Source organism: Diorhabda sublineata, chromosome 6, assembly GCF_026230105.1.
Source record: "Diorhabda sublineata isolate icDioSubl1.1 chromosome 6, icDioSubl1.1, whole genome shotgun sequence".
Taxonomy (NCBI): domain Eukaryota; kingdom Metazoa; phylum Arthropoda; class Insecta; order Coleoptera; family Chrysomelidae; genus Diorhabda; species Diorhabda sublineata.
Genome location: NC_079479.1, coordinates 11,395,120 through 11,411,262, shown reverse-complemented (window position 1 = coordinate 11,411,262; position 16,143 = coordinate 11,395,120). Strand labels below are relative to the sequence as shown.

General features: G+C 32.5%; 2 protein-coding genes across 4 annotated transcripts in view; one reads left to right on the top strand and one right to left on the bottom strand.

Moving 5' to 3' along the window:
- The window catches only part of LOC130445064 (protein jim lovell-like), a 322,057-nt gene that overhangs the window by 188,873 nt on the left and 117,041 nt on the right, over positions 1-16,143 (bottom strand). The window lies entirely within an intron of this gene.
- Positions 8,948-16,143, top strand: part of LOC130445063 (uncharacterized) — a 321,720-nt gene continuing 314,524 nt past the window's right edge. The window contains exon 1 of one of the 2 annotated variants that reach the window (XM_056780553.1): positions 8,948-9,237. In XM_056780553.1, coding sequence (XP_056636531.1) covers positions 9,214-9,237 — 24 coding nt within the window. In that variant the 5' untranslated portion in view covers positions 8,948-9,213. The remainder of the gene's footprint in view (positions 9,238-16,143) is intronic. The other variant, XM_056780554.1, reaches the window with a different exon arrangement.

The following is a 16,143-nucleotide window of genomic DNA, read 5'->3' as shown; positions in this document are numbered from 1 at the left end:
CAATTGTAAATACGAATTCATCCTTTTTGATAATATTTATTATCCAAAATAGTCATTAGTTTCTCAAAATAAGCTGGCGGACTCCATGATTGTTGTATATGACCTCTTCTAATAATATGATTAACTCACGTACACCAATGGGTTTATATATTATACGTTTATAGTGAATGTATTATTCGGTTTAAGGTAACGTATACTTTGAATGTTATAAATAAAACGTGATGTTTGAAATTTTGCATGATTATAGTATTTGAGGAACGCGGTAGAAAAACAGAATGGAAATTATTTGATGAAAATTAAGTTATCAAAATTGAATGGCGAAATTAATTTGGAATGGTGTTTGAGCATACCTAATTGTCGATTTGTACGCTTGAAATACACAAAGGAAAATATCGGACAACTGGCCTAACATCAATTTTGAATCGAAATTAAAAATAAATATTCGAACATTCTCATGCGATTATCAAGCATAATTTTTTTTGAGAATGTTGTTATTGTATGATTATCGAGCATATTTTGACGATTGGTTATAAATAGTCTGTTTCCGAAGAAAAGAATTCGCGTCGACATTGAGAAATATTTAGCCCATCCTTTCCAATTATTTCAATTCCAATTATACCGATTATATATACGAATTGAGCTTAAGTTTCTCAAAATCTGCTGAAAATGTTTTAAATATAAAACTGATCAACAATGATTTGTTTTCCATGTCATTAGATGGATTCCGGAAGTTAAGACTTCATTTTAACGTTAGGACAAATAACAGAAACTGTTGTCCTAATAATCAATCAGTTAAATGAGAAATATACACATATACTTAACCCAATATTTAGATTAGAAGCAATGGGAAAAACCAACCATATTTTGTAGGAACCAGAAAATAAAATCTCTCAGGAGAATGGCAACAAAATTGAGATGCTGGATTGTTTTTTAGAGGAAATAGCCCTGGACACGATGGAGCCATAGAAATGCTCAATTTTACGATTTGTGAAAGTAATGATTGATATAAATAATGCAAAATCCTTTGGAAGACTCGAAATCGCAAATAATATTCATTTAAATCAAAATAAAAGAACTGTTCAAAGCGAAATCTTCTTTAAATACAAGTCTACAAAATCATTAAACAGAAATTTGATATCATTATTGATTTAGTAAATTGTATAGTCGTGCCTCCGAAAACAGAACAAATAAATAAATCAAATATTGAATATTGGTAATGTCAAACCTTCGTACTATTCCTTTGAATAGTAATAAGAACAAACCTTGATCAAAAATTATAATGCTAAGATTAATTATCAAATCAAAACCTCATATGATTTGTCTACTGATACTAAATTGTATAGATATCCCAAAATGTATAAGGCGGAAGTCCCAAATCAGATGAAGACTATGTTGGAGCAAAATATTTTAAGGCACTCTGCTCCCCTTAGTCAAGTAGCATGGGAGTTTTTTCAGAATTAGACGAAATTGGTAAACTGATGAAGATAGATACCCATTATCAAATATTATCTATCTATTGGATAAATTATGACACTGTCAATAATTAACTAGCCATTATTTTCATCCTGATTTCATGAAATTGAGATAGCTGAACAGGATATACCTGAAAAGGCCTTGGAAGAATGCTATTTTATATCAATTATGGAAGTCTCCAAATGAAGAATGTTTGGTATACTATAATGTTCATAATTTGTATAAAAGTTTTTAGAAGATAACTGGAATTACATTCCATAATACAAATCGAGAAGAAGCATACTTATTCGAAATATATTGTTACCCCAAAAGGTTTCAAATCAAACCCCTATAAATTAAATGGAATCTTGAAATTCATAATTCAAGAGCAACCGAAGAAATCAAACCTCTTCTCGGACTTCTTGGGTATTATATTAGATTATATTACAGATTCCTGAAACTTACTTAACCTTTAACTAATCGCGATGAGAAAATTAAATAATTAACATAAAACATCCAGGACATATGATAGTGGATCATTAGAAGGAGTTGAAGAATTTGATAGGTTAAATAGAGAATATGCTTGATGAAGAAGCCCTATTTTTTACATCATTCACAATGGACCATGTTTCTTTAGAAACATATTATAATAAATATCTTAATAATAAAGTAGGAGTCTGCAAATAAGAATTTTTCCGTGCGCACGTGACATCCATTTCTGGACTTGTAACGCACGATAATTTTCCTTATCTGAAAACACCGTAAAGAAGGAAGAAAGTGAATTAAGATCATTCGTTTCTCAAAGTAATTATAATACATAGTAATAGTACCCAATATGATTAACATTTCCATCGCAACAATATATCCATTATCAGCATTGTTTTAAAGAATGTACTCGAGAGAAAATCTAGATATTCCTGAGAACATATTAGATCTAGCGGCATAGTCAAGTGCTGATTTGTAACCAGAAAAATCCATGTCGAGATATGAACACGGGTAACAACTTTTTATGGAATGGGGAGATATCGAAAAATTATAAGTGTTGATATTCTTCTAGTTTATTTTGTCTATAGAGCCAAGAACATGAAATTATCCACATTATGGAGTCGGTTCTCAATGCTAGAGAGTTGGTCCTCTATAAAAAAAAACGACCGGCGACACAAAATATTCAAAAAATTTTGCATTTTTAAAGCGTCAGACTAATGGCTATTTACTAAAAAAGCTCAAGGTACTAACATCAAAACACATATTTATACGAAGCTTCAGATGAACAATATACACTGGCAAATCTGATTTTAGTATTTGGGATCTTTGACTCATGTCGTGGAGATAATTTTATACGTTTGATTTATTATTTCGACCAGTGGTCACCAAACTTTCAAGTTAATGAGCTATCTTAGCATTTATAATCTTTTTAGTGAGCTACCCAGGAATATTGGGCCAAAGAAAGTACATAAAATGGAATTTAAACCAGTTTATTATAAACGAATATTTATATCTAGTACTAATCAAAACATATAGTTGTACTTTAAATACACAGAGTATTGAATGTCATACCGTTAGCTCTGTCCGAAAATTTGTTGTAAACAATCCACAGGAAAATCCCAAAGAATATACCAGACATGGACTAAAGCGTTCTTCAGTAACCATTTCTGTGGAAAACAGCGCTGATTTGCCTACTCTGAAAACACACGGAGGATGGATAGTTGTTTTTTTACTACTAATTTCAATTATGTTTTTTTATTTTGTGCACGAAAAAAATCGGAGATCTGGACAAATTTTCCGTGCGCTGGTCTAAAAATGATACATTCACGTCAACAGATGAAAACAAAGAGTTTCCAGGTAAGTATAATAAGATATATCTTGACATTATTAATGTCTACTTTTTTGTTGCTAGAGAAATCAGTAATGTCTGATGTGTCAAAGTCGAAAGGAAATATTGGAATTCCTAATACAAAAAGGTTGAAACTTTATCGCAAAACCAGTTAACAAGAAAATTCCAGGATTCATACGAAAAATAAGGCGACTTATTCTTAGAGTGAAAATCTGAAAACGCTGCAATAAACATTAAAGAAATTGTGTTGTTGGGGCACTTTACTGATCAATCTTAAAAATTTTCCTCGATCTCTCTTTAGGATGAATATTCGATGATGAAGAAAATGGTCAAAATGAATTGATTATTTTCAGAAATTATGTAAGTATTTAAAACAAAGGTCAAAAAGATATAAACCAAAAATATCCAACCTAGAGAATATGAATAAATAAGTTCGCACTTTTCTTTCGATGTTTGGTTGATATCGGTGGCAAGAACTTGGAAATATGAAAAAATTGTAAATCACGCATGTAGAGCAGTCTTTAATTTAATGGTGAAATATACCAAAATTAACAAAAAATCGATTTTTGACAATTGTCGATGAGGACGAAATTATACTTAATTAAACTTATAATATAAACTTATAAAAGATAATATTCATTTTCCGCCAATACAATGTGCAACCTGTTGGAAAAACTATATTCGGGATTATGTAGTGATATAATTTTAATTACCCAAATTGAAAATTAATTCCCCAAATTCTCCAAAATAAGAAAAAGTTCTCCATTGAATCAATAATAGGCAAAGAGAAATATTATATGGATATATCACTTAATTCAAACTTCAAACTATTTAATCTGTATATCTGTATACTATTCGTTAACATTTATCATCAATTCAATTTAGTGTGAAGTGAGATATTATATACAGAGCGAGTTTTATGTAAGTGCGCAAGGGTCTTGTGATACGGTCGATATTATGGTGGATTAAATAAACTCGTTCAATTTGAATCAATTTGGTCTAGTGGCGGTAAGTTAGTAAAAAGCTTGACAAAACTTAACGAATTTTAGAAAACATACAGTAAAGTCGCTTACAACAGATGCTTAAAGTTTTGTCCATTCACTACAATACAAGAAACCATGCGATTTTTAAAATTTTGCAATTTATTTTGAAACGTTCCTGACTGTTCAATCCAATTTATCTTTGTGGTAATCCTATCTTTGAATTCCTGAATATAGGATTGGTTTTATAAACGATGTTTTTTGAGTAACCCCACAGTTGCTTATTATTCCTGCCCATACATTCAGTTTTTCGGGATATTGGGTGTGGGATTCATACATCTAACGAGGATTGTTACGTGACCAGTATCTACAATTATACCGATTTACGTTTCCATTAATACAAAAAGTGGCCTCATCGCAAAAGAAAACATTAATAAAATTAGTTTCGATTTTCCCATGAGGTCTGCAAACACTTTCAAAACGTCTTTCAAATCGTCATCTGACAACTCTTGAACCAACGTTACTTTGTATGGATGGAATTAATTATGGCGTAGAATTTTTATCTAGAATATTTGTGAAATATCAATTCCCTGGATATTTTTCTAGTACTCAAATTGGATCGTCTTCTGACAGGACATAAATATCTAAAAATCGATTTTCAGTTAATGCAGTTTTTCTGCGCCCTTATTTGGATAAATCTCCTACTGAACCAGTTCCGTTAAACTTTCTTACTAATTTTCTGACAGTAAATCTTGTTATGGGTTTCGGTTAGGATATATATTATTGAAGATCACACGTTTCTTGTTGACTTCTACGCTTTTCTCCTTTTTCATATAAACGATCCATTGTGGCTTTTTGAATAATTTATTGAACCGTCAAATTTGTTATTGTAGCAATCATAACGACCTAAATCTATTATTTTAACTTCGGTGGAGATAACGCAAATGTCAAATCAATTTAATATAACGTTCATTACTTTTCTGGGAAAAGAGAAGATCTGACAACAATGTAAATACCACCATAATACCATAATAAAATTCCTACAAGCCGTTTCCAAGATAATTGAGGCGTTCCATACATAAAACTCAATGTCAAATTGTTATTTTATATTTTCATATTATCTAATATAAAATTGTGTCGATAAAATTGTAAAATTTTCTAATGATAATAAAGATTCTCTCTCTCAATTCATCCTTTTATTTTAGTTGTCCTATCTCCTACGCTTCCAAAAAGTTTTGGTTAGGTGTTGAAATCGATTCGGGAACAAGAGTAATTTCCAGGAATTTTGTTCAGGTACACACGTACGCATACTTATATAATGTAAAATTCCGACTGCAAAGTTTTCTCTTTTACAGATGTCATCCTATTCATTTTCTACTTCGAATGGATGAGAAGAATTGACAATTAATGGAGTGAAAGTGAATTTGTTCAATTCCTCTTAATTTCCTCAAACCAAATACTGTAATATGGAGGGTGTGGGAAAGAAACAAAGATGCCTTTCACGAGAATGTATAATAAATTATTGTTGTGGCGATATTGGCACCAACGGACGTTGAGAATAACTACTTATCGTACAGCCCCCGTAATAAAAACGTTAATTCTCATGTTAGAAATTCCTTTTTTGGTTATGTTGATTTATAAATCGTCAATCAATGATTTATGTGGTTGTTACTATTTTTGGTGCTTCAAATATTATAAGTGAAAATATTATCAAATGCAACGAACTCAAAAGAAGAAAATAATTCATTGAGTGCTCAATATAAATTTTGGTAATTTTATTTATTGATATAATTAAATTACAACTTATATACGAGTAGGTTTCGGGGCTTTAAGAGTTCATGAAAATGCACTCATGCACGTATATTTGTTGATAAATTTTTTCCAAATAATCAAATGAAGTTGTTATATTTTTTTCTAATCTATACAAAAAAAAGCGAACAAATTGAAAAAAAAAAGTTATACAAATACAAAATATTGATTTATCATGTTATTTCTTGTATGTTCGATTGTTTTCTTTTAAAATTTAGTTTTTCTCACATATAGTCGTTTGTACCTTTTATTTATTATTTTTCAAAATATTCTTTTTTTTTGTAGATAAACATAAAAAGCATATGAACTGCGTTTGATGCTTTGTAAAAAAGTTATGAACGATTATATGCGTTTATGATCACATTTATTTAAAGTCATAAAACTATCTGAAATCTCCAGGGGTGATATTTCCCATATTTTTTTCATAATTCCGCCGTAGACAAGAAGATTTTGAAACAAATTCATCGAAATTGGATGATTTTTCGATTTTCTAAAGCCAAAAAAAGAGGGGTTCGTGAAGGTATAAAATTTTGTCCTAAAATATACCTCATTCTAAGAAATATCGTATAAAGCACTCAACACATCCAGAACAATCAATTTTATTTCTTTGTCGGTCATTCTATTCTTGGAAATTACATTTTTCTTTGATTTATCCTGTACAACTGAGAACCTAGTTAAACTACGGCGTAATCCACAGTAAAGATTTGCTTCTTGTAGATGATCGATTGACAATTTTCAATAGCTAAATATTTCTATCAACACCATGCCAATTTTCTGGCGGTGAATATCTATCAAATATCTGATTTATGTACGCCGCTGGGACAGCAAAATTTTTTTCTCAGGCCTCGTCTCTGAAAGAATAGGGTTCAACCTGACTAGGGCAATGAGATAGAACTGAGAAATTAGTGACGTGCATACTTTCTGATCCTAGTGGAGTCCTCACCTGTAAAAAGCAAACTAATTCTATGCGGCGATCTCAATATTGATTATTCCAGTGTATGTGCTGGTCAAGTATGTCTTTTCTTTTGGTATGGTCATGCATAAAATAGCACCAACCAGAATAACTAAGACCAGTTCTAGTAGTATGCCGTGTCATCGTATGATTCAGAAACCATCGACTGTACTGTCTTTAATTCAGGTCTTTCCGATCATGATGCAGTATTAACAAAATTATGCCGGAAAAAAGTTTAACATTAACCAATTTGGCATCCAATTTTTCTCCAATCTCCCATTAACAATAAGCAAAATAAACCCTCGTCCACTAAAAGTTAACTGCAAAGAACATTTGATCTTTATCTCGCCTTAGGAAATTCTCGGATAGTGTCTTCTTCACAAATTATGTAAAACTATGCGAAACAATTTATCATAAGACAATAAAAGCTACAAAAAATATTTATTATAATAGAAGGCTCGCCAATTCTCGTAATGTTTCCAAAGATACATGGTCCGTTCTTCATCGAGCATAATCTCTACTCTAGCCAAAAATTTATCATGATACTAATGCTAGCTTACACAGTTTCTTCGTTTTGCGCTTAATTCTAGCAGAGCTTCGCAGTACAATTAATGACATCAAATATAATCATATTGTACTGACGGACTCACAAGTCAGCTTGTAAGGGTTGATACAACGATGTCTTCTTGCAAGTCAATAGAATGTGGAGCGCCCCAAGGCTCAGTACTAGGCCCTATTTTGTTTCTTCTTTTTATAAATGACATCGCCTATCTACACATCAGTGGTAAAATATGTCTATTTGCAGACGATGCTAGTTTCTCTTGGAGCAACCCTGATCTCATAGCACATAGGACCTTATCTAGTGACCTAATCACCCTTAAATCATGGTGCAATTCTAATCTTCTCTGTCTCAACGTTTCTTGAAGTTTTATGATATGAAAATAAGTTGCAGCCATTTCTATTTAATAACACCATCATTAAAGTCGTTAAATCTGTGAAATTTTTAGGGCTTGTTATGGATAATTCCTTGAAATGGGAGTAACAGCCGGGGTCACTGCAGGCTTCGCCAATTTCAGCTCCACAATCGGAATTAATTAAGGGCTCAATATTTTACAATGTGAAAAATGCACAATCACTTGCCAATTGAAATCAAATCGATTACATCTTTTCTCGCATAATTTGAGGGCATATTTACTTCTACTCTAATAATAATATTTAATTTCGGGCAAGCTACATACTGATTTATTTTTTACTATGGACTTATATACGACTAATACTAATTATTACCTATCACTTTTGTTATTCATTATGGTTTCCTTCTGTATATTGAAATTTTATTATATTTTGTATGTAAATTGTAACAATTTTTTAACATTGAAGCATATCTCTCTCTGTTTCTTAAAAAGCCGTTTTATTGAGAAAAATATTATTAGGTAGAACTTATTAACGAAAATTGGAAATAATCAGGTCACATTCTTCTTACACTGACTGAAGAGATTCTAGAAATTATAAGAAAGTTATGATCGGAGACCACCAAAACATTTAGAAAAATTATATCGAAATATCGAATTTGTTCTTGAGAAGAGAAATGGGCCTATTTCTGACTTATTACAACAAATTACCAACAAATTATGATTCTAACTCAAACGAGACTGACTGTTATGGTTATCAAAAACAAACTCAGAAGTTTCAGAATTTCACTAAATTTTCTTAGTTATAAATATTGTGTTTGCTTTGAAATTTAATTTTCAAGAAAATCGAATAGGATGCGAAAAGAACTCATATAATGTATTGTAGTTTTTGTATGCCTTTTTTACATCATACTAAATAAAATACTCTAGATAAGAGAAGTGAACTAGTAAAAAATGGAATACATTGTATAATTAACAGAAAGGTAAAAATAGGTTTGTACATTAAATTATTGCGGTAATTATGTATGTACAACACGGTTCGGATCTTAATCACGTCAAATTGTTAATTTTATATTTTTTCGTTGCATATAATTGTAATTAACAAAGCGCTTTGAAGTGATAAGACTTTGAGTTAGAAGCATTTAGAGAAAATTAAATGTAATAAGCGTACATTTGTTTCGCGAACACTGTTAATATCGCCCGAAAAAAATATTCGCGACTTCGACCGGTAACAAACGATTGGAAACGACCCAAAAGATAAATCAGCATAGCAAAATGAGGAATTTCACTTCTTTCGCGGTAAGTTTTGAATTATTTTCCACTGTTGTATATATTATATAAACATTTTATTAGAAACTATTCAATTAATCGACCTTAGCTGCTCACTTGCTTATAATATAATATTGAGCGAAACTCGTGTTGGACGCATTTGTTATCAAGATAATAAAAGGTTAGTGCTGATCCCATCCAAAAATGAAGTCAACTATACCTATGTCGTTAATGGAAAATAAAAAAAGAGATCATATAAAAGCAAAAAAGTATTTCTAGGTGATAGTGGAACCTAATATGGCTCGGCTATGTCTAAAGCGAGTCTAAACACCAAATTTTATCGACTTACCATGTTCAAATGTAATAAGGCAGCCTAGTAACAAATTTTTTGCATTGATAAACTGTTCTTAGCAATTCTGTGTATAATTGACTTGAAGCCTATAATTTATTTATTTGTTTATAGAAAGTGTTCTTTTTAAATTTATTAAACGAAAATAATGTTGGGGATGGGAATGGAATGCGGAGTCAAAGTGAAATGTGAGCTATCCAGATAATCACTTACAGAAATTTGAAAAGCAAGACACAGTGGAGGACTTGCCATAAAGTCGGCCACATTTTTTAGCGCAAATAAAAAAAAATGGACATTGCCATCACTTCTGCAACAAAATCCATCTTTTTCAACAGTGTTGTTTACCCAAAATGCTGGGTGTAGACGAACCATAAGTTTTCTAAACCATATCTGAGGTATACTTGGTCTAAGAGCTTTTGGAAATTGACTTTATCAGGCGTATGTAATTTTTTGAAAATATGATGAGACAAATCGCTTTCCTCGCTCATACTTAGCGTCGTCTAAAATAAATGTATGGGCAGGTACAATCAATAACAGAAATTTAGCTCCATGCTATAGATATAATAGATAATATGAATTATTTGCATTACTCTAGATTGCTTGGATTGGTGCAATTCAAGGGCCACTAGGATATCCAGAATTAACCCCATTTTATTTGGAAAAATGTGAAATATCTCAGTTAGCTAACATTGAAGATCTCGGGTTCATCAGGATCTTAATGTTCATGAAGTAGCAATTCAAACTTCAATTCACTAATTTTGGCTATTGCAATAACGGGTGTGTGAGCTAGTGCATTGTCCTGATGAAACAAACAAACTTCTTGCTCTATTTCTTCGCTGAAACGTTGCAATAAGTTTGCATACTACTCGCCGTCGATACTTTTTCCTTTTTTAATATAATCAATGAAAATTATCCCGCGAGCATCCCAAGAAACAAACTCCGTAGATAGAACGGTCTTTGCCTTCTTCGGAGCCGGTTCACTCTTTTCTGTCTATTGTTTTGATTATTCTTTTGTTTCGAATGTGACGGGATGGATCATGGTTTCATCCTTGGTTATAAAATGGCGTGAAAATTTGACTTTATCTCTGCGAAACATGTCCAAATTTTTAGTTAATATGTCTTCTGTATATGTTTGCAATGTTTGCAAACAGAAATCTAAGCCTCCACGTCGGAATAGGATTCATAGAATGTTATTTGTGGTCAGCACTGCTGCAGAAATTGGGAACTTGGACCTTGAAAGCTCAAATGATCAAAAAACTTTGAGATGTAGCTCTATAGACGCACCCTGAAGATACCCTGGACTGACAGAATCACCAACGACAAAGTACTAAGACGCATTGGTCGCAAAACGAAGCTATCGACAATTATTGAGATAAGAAAAGCATCTTACATAGGACACATATTACGCAACGACAAATACCTACTACTACAGAACATAATGCAGGGCAGAGTAGAGGGATAGAAAGTTATCAACAATAAGAAAAAATCCTCGCTCCTTGTTGCGAGGGACAGAGACGCATTTAAAAACAATTAAAAACGTTGTCGCCAACTTTAAATGAGAAGGCGGCATGAGAAGAAGAGGTAGATGCCTTCTGTGTCTGCTAATTGGCGCGCTTTCAGTCAACGATCATCCAATACCACTTTGTGGATTTTCTTCAAGATTTATGGAGTCTTCACTCCATTTGGTAGACCGTTGTTTAAACTTTGTAACTCAATATTCTACTGTTGATAACAAAGGATCAATCTCATCCAGGGTAGTATCTAGTTCAGTAAAGTATTGTATCACAAAACGATGACCAATTTTTTCCTTGTTCACAAATTCACTGAAAACGTTAACTATTAATGATTGCCAAACAAATATTAAACAACGTGGTGTCTTCAAACTTGAAATATATGCTGTAAAGATTATGTGCTTTCTAATACAGTGGTATTTTCTAAGCAACTATCGCCATCTCTAGGTCAGGCAAGGTACTTCTAGGACCATCATTGTATATAGTTCTGAGCTATCTCATATTGTATATTTTTTTTCAGTCACCATAGTTAACCCTCTACAACAACTGCATGTTTCTTACTTTTTGAATATCAATTTTCCTTTTATTCACGATACGATCGCAAAAATTACATGATTATGTTGAGTAGGCCTGGTATAAAATCACAAAAACAGTGGAGTTACGTTTTTAAATAATGATAACCATTCTTGTAACATCATAAATCTGAGTATGTATTTATATTATAATTTGACATTATACGTTTTGAATATGAAAAAAATTATTGTTATTTTCTTTAAACAAATTATTATTTAACATATCTGATGATGAAACAAGTTTCACCCCAAGGCACATGAAATACCAACAGATAATGGGTGTGTGATAATTGTAAGAGGTCGCCTTTAGAAAATAACTAGGTAGGAACAAAGCATTTTAGATATAACCGGTATGTCTATATTATTTATTAACACACTCAATTTAATTATTTTGAAACAAAAATCGTAAAACGGAGCAAAAAATGTATAACGTATAGTATGTTTATTAGTGTGATACAGGTCATAAAAAGTAAAATATATCTAAAAGTCAATATTAAACCGAAGTTCACTGAGGAATCGTAGACTTTGTTCCATAAAAACTGCAGAATATAATAAATTTTCGCTCACCAATTTTCCTCGATTCCAGCCAAAGCTTTCTTAGATAACGACAAAATATCGGTTAAATCAAATTATTCTAACAACCGAGGTATTTTGTTTCTTCACGCTTCGGTAACTTTTATGGGAAGGAAAAAACTTCAAGATATTACATGGTGGAAGTTGACTAAAGCTTACCTGAAACAAAAACGTTTATGTTATATTTATCTTCACATTCCTTTTTCTCGACATATGAACATATTACGATTGTTGAAGTATTTTTGTAATGAGAATAATTCTTTGCTCACAACAAAAAACTGATTGACTAGTTATAAGATATGTCTTAACGATAAATTTCTGTATACATCTTGGGAAAATATTAAACAAAAATTCCAATATGTGCGCTACAACCACCTTGCGCATTCAATTTCACACCACTTTTTCCAAGATTGTTGGTGGTATGTTGCGAATAACACGGGGCGTCTATTGTTTCTGGTTTATCAGCAAAAACCAACAATCGAGTGATGTCAAACAACACGATATTCTCGATATTAAACAAAAATTCCAGTATAGACAGGCTCCCAAAATGTGAAATTGTGATCGCCGACGAGTAGTACTAAAGTCACCATTGCTCAAAAAATGAGAACGAGACAAAGATTTCCAACGTAGGTCTGATTATTATAATATGATTCAATGCTAATTGCAACAAAATCATCATAAACAAAATAAACAGTTTTATCACGTTAACAGATGAACAGATTTAGATCGGGAAGGTCGTGCACAGATGCGATTGAGTACAATAGATCAGCATTTATAAGCTGTATAGATTTACAAAAAGTCTTCGATCGAGGACAACTAAAAGACGTAGTACATATTCTTTACGATAAACAAATTCATTGAAAACAAAAACATAGACAAAAGAATCCAAACCAAAGTGAACGGAGTGCTAACGGAGTAAATAGCAGTACACAAAGGGATTCGCCTGGGAGACTCCTTAAGCCTCTCGCTTTTCAATATCATCATAGACGAAATAACCAAGATAGTAAGAAAGCTAAGGGGCTACCAGATGAGGGACCGAAATATTACAAAATTATGTTACGCTGATGATGCTGTTCTAGTCTCAAAAAATGAGGAGGATCTTCAAAGATGTTTAACTGCACAGCTAAATCTTTCAATATGATAATATCCGGGTCCAAAACAAAGTGTATAACCACAAAACTCCGATAAGATGTAAGCTAGTCGTAGACGACCAGATAGTTCACCAAATAATGAAAGTCAAATACATAGGAATCGAGATTTCAGGAGTTGGAGAGACGTAGAGAACGAAGTAAGAAAGCAAACAACCAAAGCCTTAAGAATAGCCGCATGTTTGAACGAAACTATATGGCGAAATAAACATATCGGAATATACAAGGCCACGGTTAGAGCCATAATGACCTACACCGCAGAGACACCAGACATGAAAGTGCTACGCAGTATAGCCGGAAAAACCATTAATGGACAGGGAAAGAAGTGAGGACATCAGAAGATTGTGCAAAATAAACGACGTCAACGAATGGGTTCTATCAAGAAAGAAAGAATGGAGTGAGTGCATAAGACAACAACAGACTAGTCAAGATAGCGCACGATAAATCCTCATTGGGCCGAAGGAGTACCGGGTGACCCAGAAAAATGTGGAGCGACAACCTTGGAGCAGGATAGGAGGCGAAGATATCGAAGATAAAACAAGCGATTACGCCTGATACACTGAAGAAGAAGAAGAAGCTAATTGCAATAGAGCTCAAGATTCCAATATACTAACTAGCAGAACAACAATATATATATATATATATATATATATATATATATATATATATATATATATATATATATATATATATATATATATATATTAAAATAGAAACCAGATATATTTCTGATTTTCCTAATCCTAAGATCATTGTGTGGTATTAACGTATTATTTTGATCGAGTATAAGGGCAATTCTAAACGAGGCACATTCAGGTCCTCCAATTTCAGTGTGGGTTATGAGGACTGCACGTACATCGAGCGCACACTACTTGTTTCGAATTCGAAAGATCGTTCGACGAGCACACAAAACAATTTGATCTGCCTAAGTGAAGGGTAGGTTAGGCTAGAATAGGTTAGGTTAGGTCAGCTACATCTGGAATACACTGATGGGTCATTGGTTGTAGTACATCGTATTTGACTGAAGTTGTTTTAACACTTGCTTCTTCTTTTCTGAACACACCTCCAATAAATAAACTCTTCATTTTTACATCCAATTCGGTAACAGTGACCATCTAATATTGATAAAAGCTTTCCTTTAAAACTCGATATCACTTCCATCGTAAGAAATTTATTTAACATTTCAAGCTAAATAAAGGGTTTGAATATACCGTCTTTACACCTACAAATTTGCGCTCGATGAACCCTCTCACATAATATGTGCGCTACAACCACCGTGCGCATTCAATTTCACACCACTTTTTCCAAGATTGCTGGTGGTATGTTGCGAATAACACGGGGCGTCTATTGTTTCTGGTTTATCAGCAAAAACCAACAATCGAGTGATGTCAAACAACACGATATTCTCGAGAAGAAATTTATCGTTGAATTTTGTTAAAATAAGTCTTATTATTATTGTATGAGACGTCATTTTTTCGGAATCATAGTTTGCCCAGATCATTCAGATATTAATCCTCATCAAGGTGCGATCTCCATCGACTGTAACTCAATGTATCAGCAAATGACGCTTTGTTTTAGATCTGATGAGGCTTCAAGATGACTTAGCTCCACACCATATGCTCCAATTTTGTTTACTAACGAGCCCATGAAGCGAATTTAACGATAATAACAGTTTCCATCTCCATCTCCTGGCAACAATTCTTTCAGTCTTTACTAAGATTAGTAATACAAGAGAAAGATAAACATACAGCGAGTTAATTTGCAAGTACCAGATTGTCAATAACAATCTAAATATAACTTGATGGTTATCGATTCATTGAAAATATTTACGGTGTTAAAATGCTTGTTATCAATATGATCAGCCTAATTTCTCAAGAAGTATGAAGAGATGGGTATTCAGAAGATTTTCTTCTAGCTTGGCCTAAAATATTGTCGTGTTCTTCTCCTGTACCGTTCAAATCAACATTAATTATATATGTTCTCTTATAAATACCGAAAGCTACTTTTTATTAATGCAGCATTAACATGTCAAGAACTTAATACGAATGCTTTTAAGAGTGCAAGTAAAAACCTTTCTAGGTATACATCAGAGAAGAGTTGGAAAACACGAAGGTGCCTGGCTTCCCCTAGCACCGGTCATGATAATTGCATGTTTTAAACAAATTTAGTCGGCAGGTTAATTTGTATGAAACCATATAAACGGATCCACTCATCTGACTATTGTTAGACCGCATTTTTCCTCTCACTCGCTCCCTTTTTATGTTACAGGACCGGGGATAGGGGCCCAAAAACAGAAAAATATTTCACGTTTTTCGAATGATTACGGACAGTCTTGTAATTCCGATCAAAATGATTTTCTCCCAAATCATTAATCGAATGTTCACGTTGAAAATTTCACGCCTTTTCGGTTTAATTTGTTTTTTTTTTCTGTAGAAATTGTTTTCAAAAATGTATAGAACAGATAACTGACTTCCTCTCTTACCTCTTTTCGACATCAAGAATCTTGGGCATATGTTTTTGACTATTTTCAATAGTAATAACCCAAGGATATTGATACAGCGTCGGTTTGTTGCCAATAAGCAACAAGCTTTCGGAATCTATTATCAACATTTTGAGCATTTATCAATATTTGAGAGTTATTCCAATAGAAACTTTTTTGCTTATTATAGAGAAAATACAGAGTGAAAACAAATGATTTGAAGGTGCAATTAACAAAAGAACAATTAGAAAAGTTTAGTGAAGATCCAAACATGTTAGTTTCTATAACTAATGAAGAAGTATTA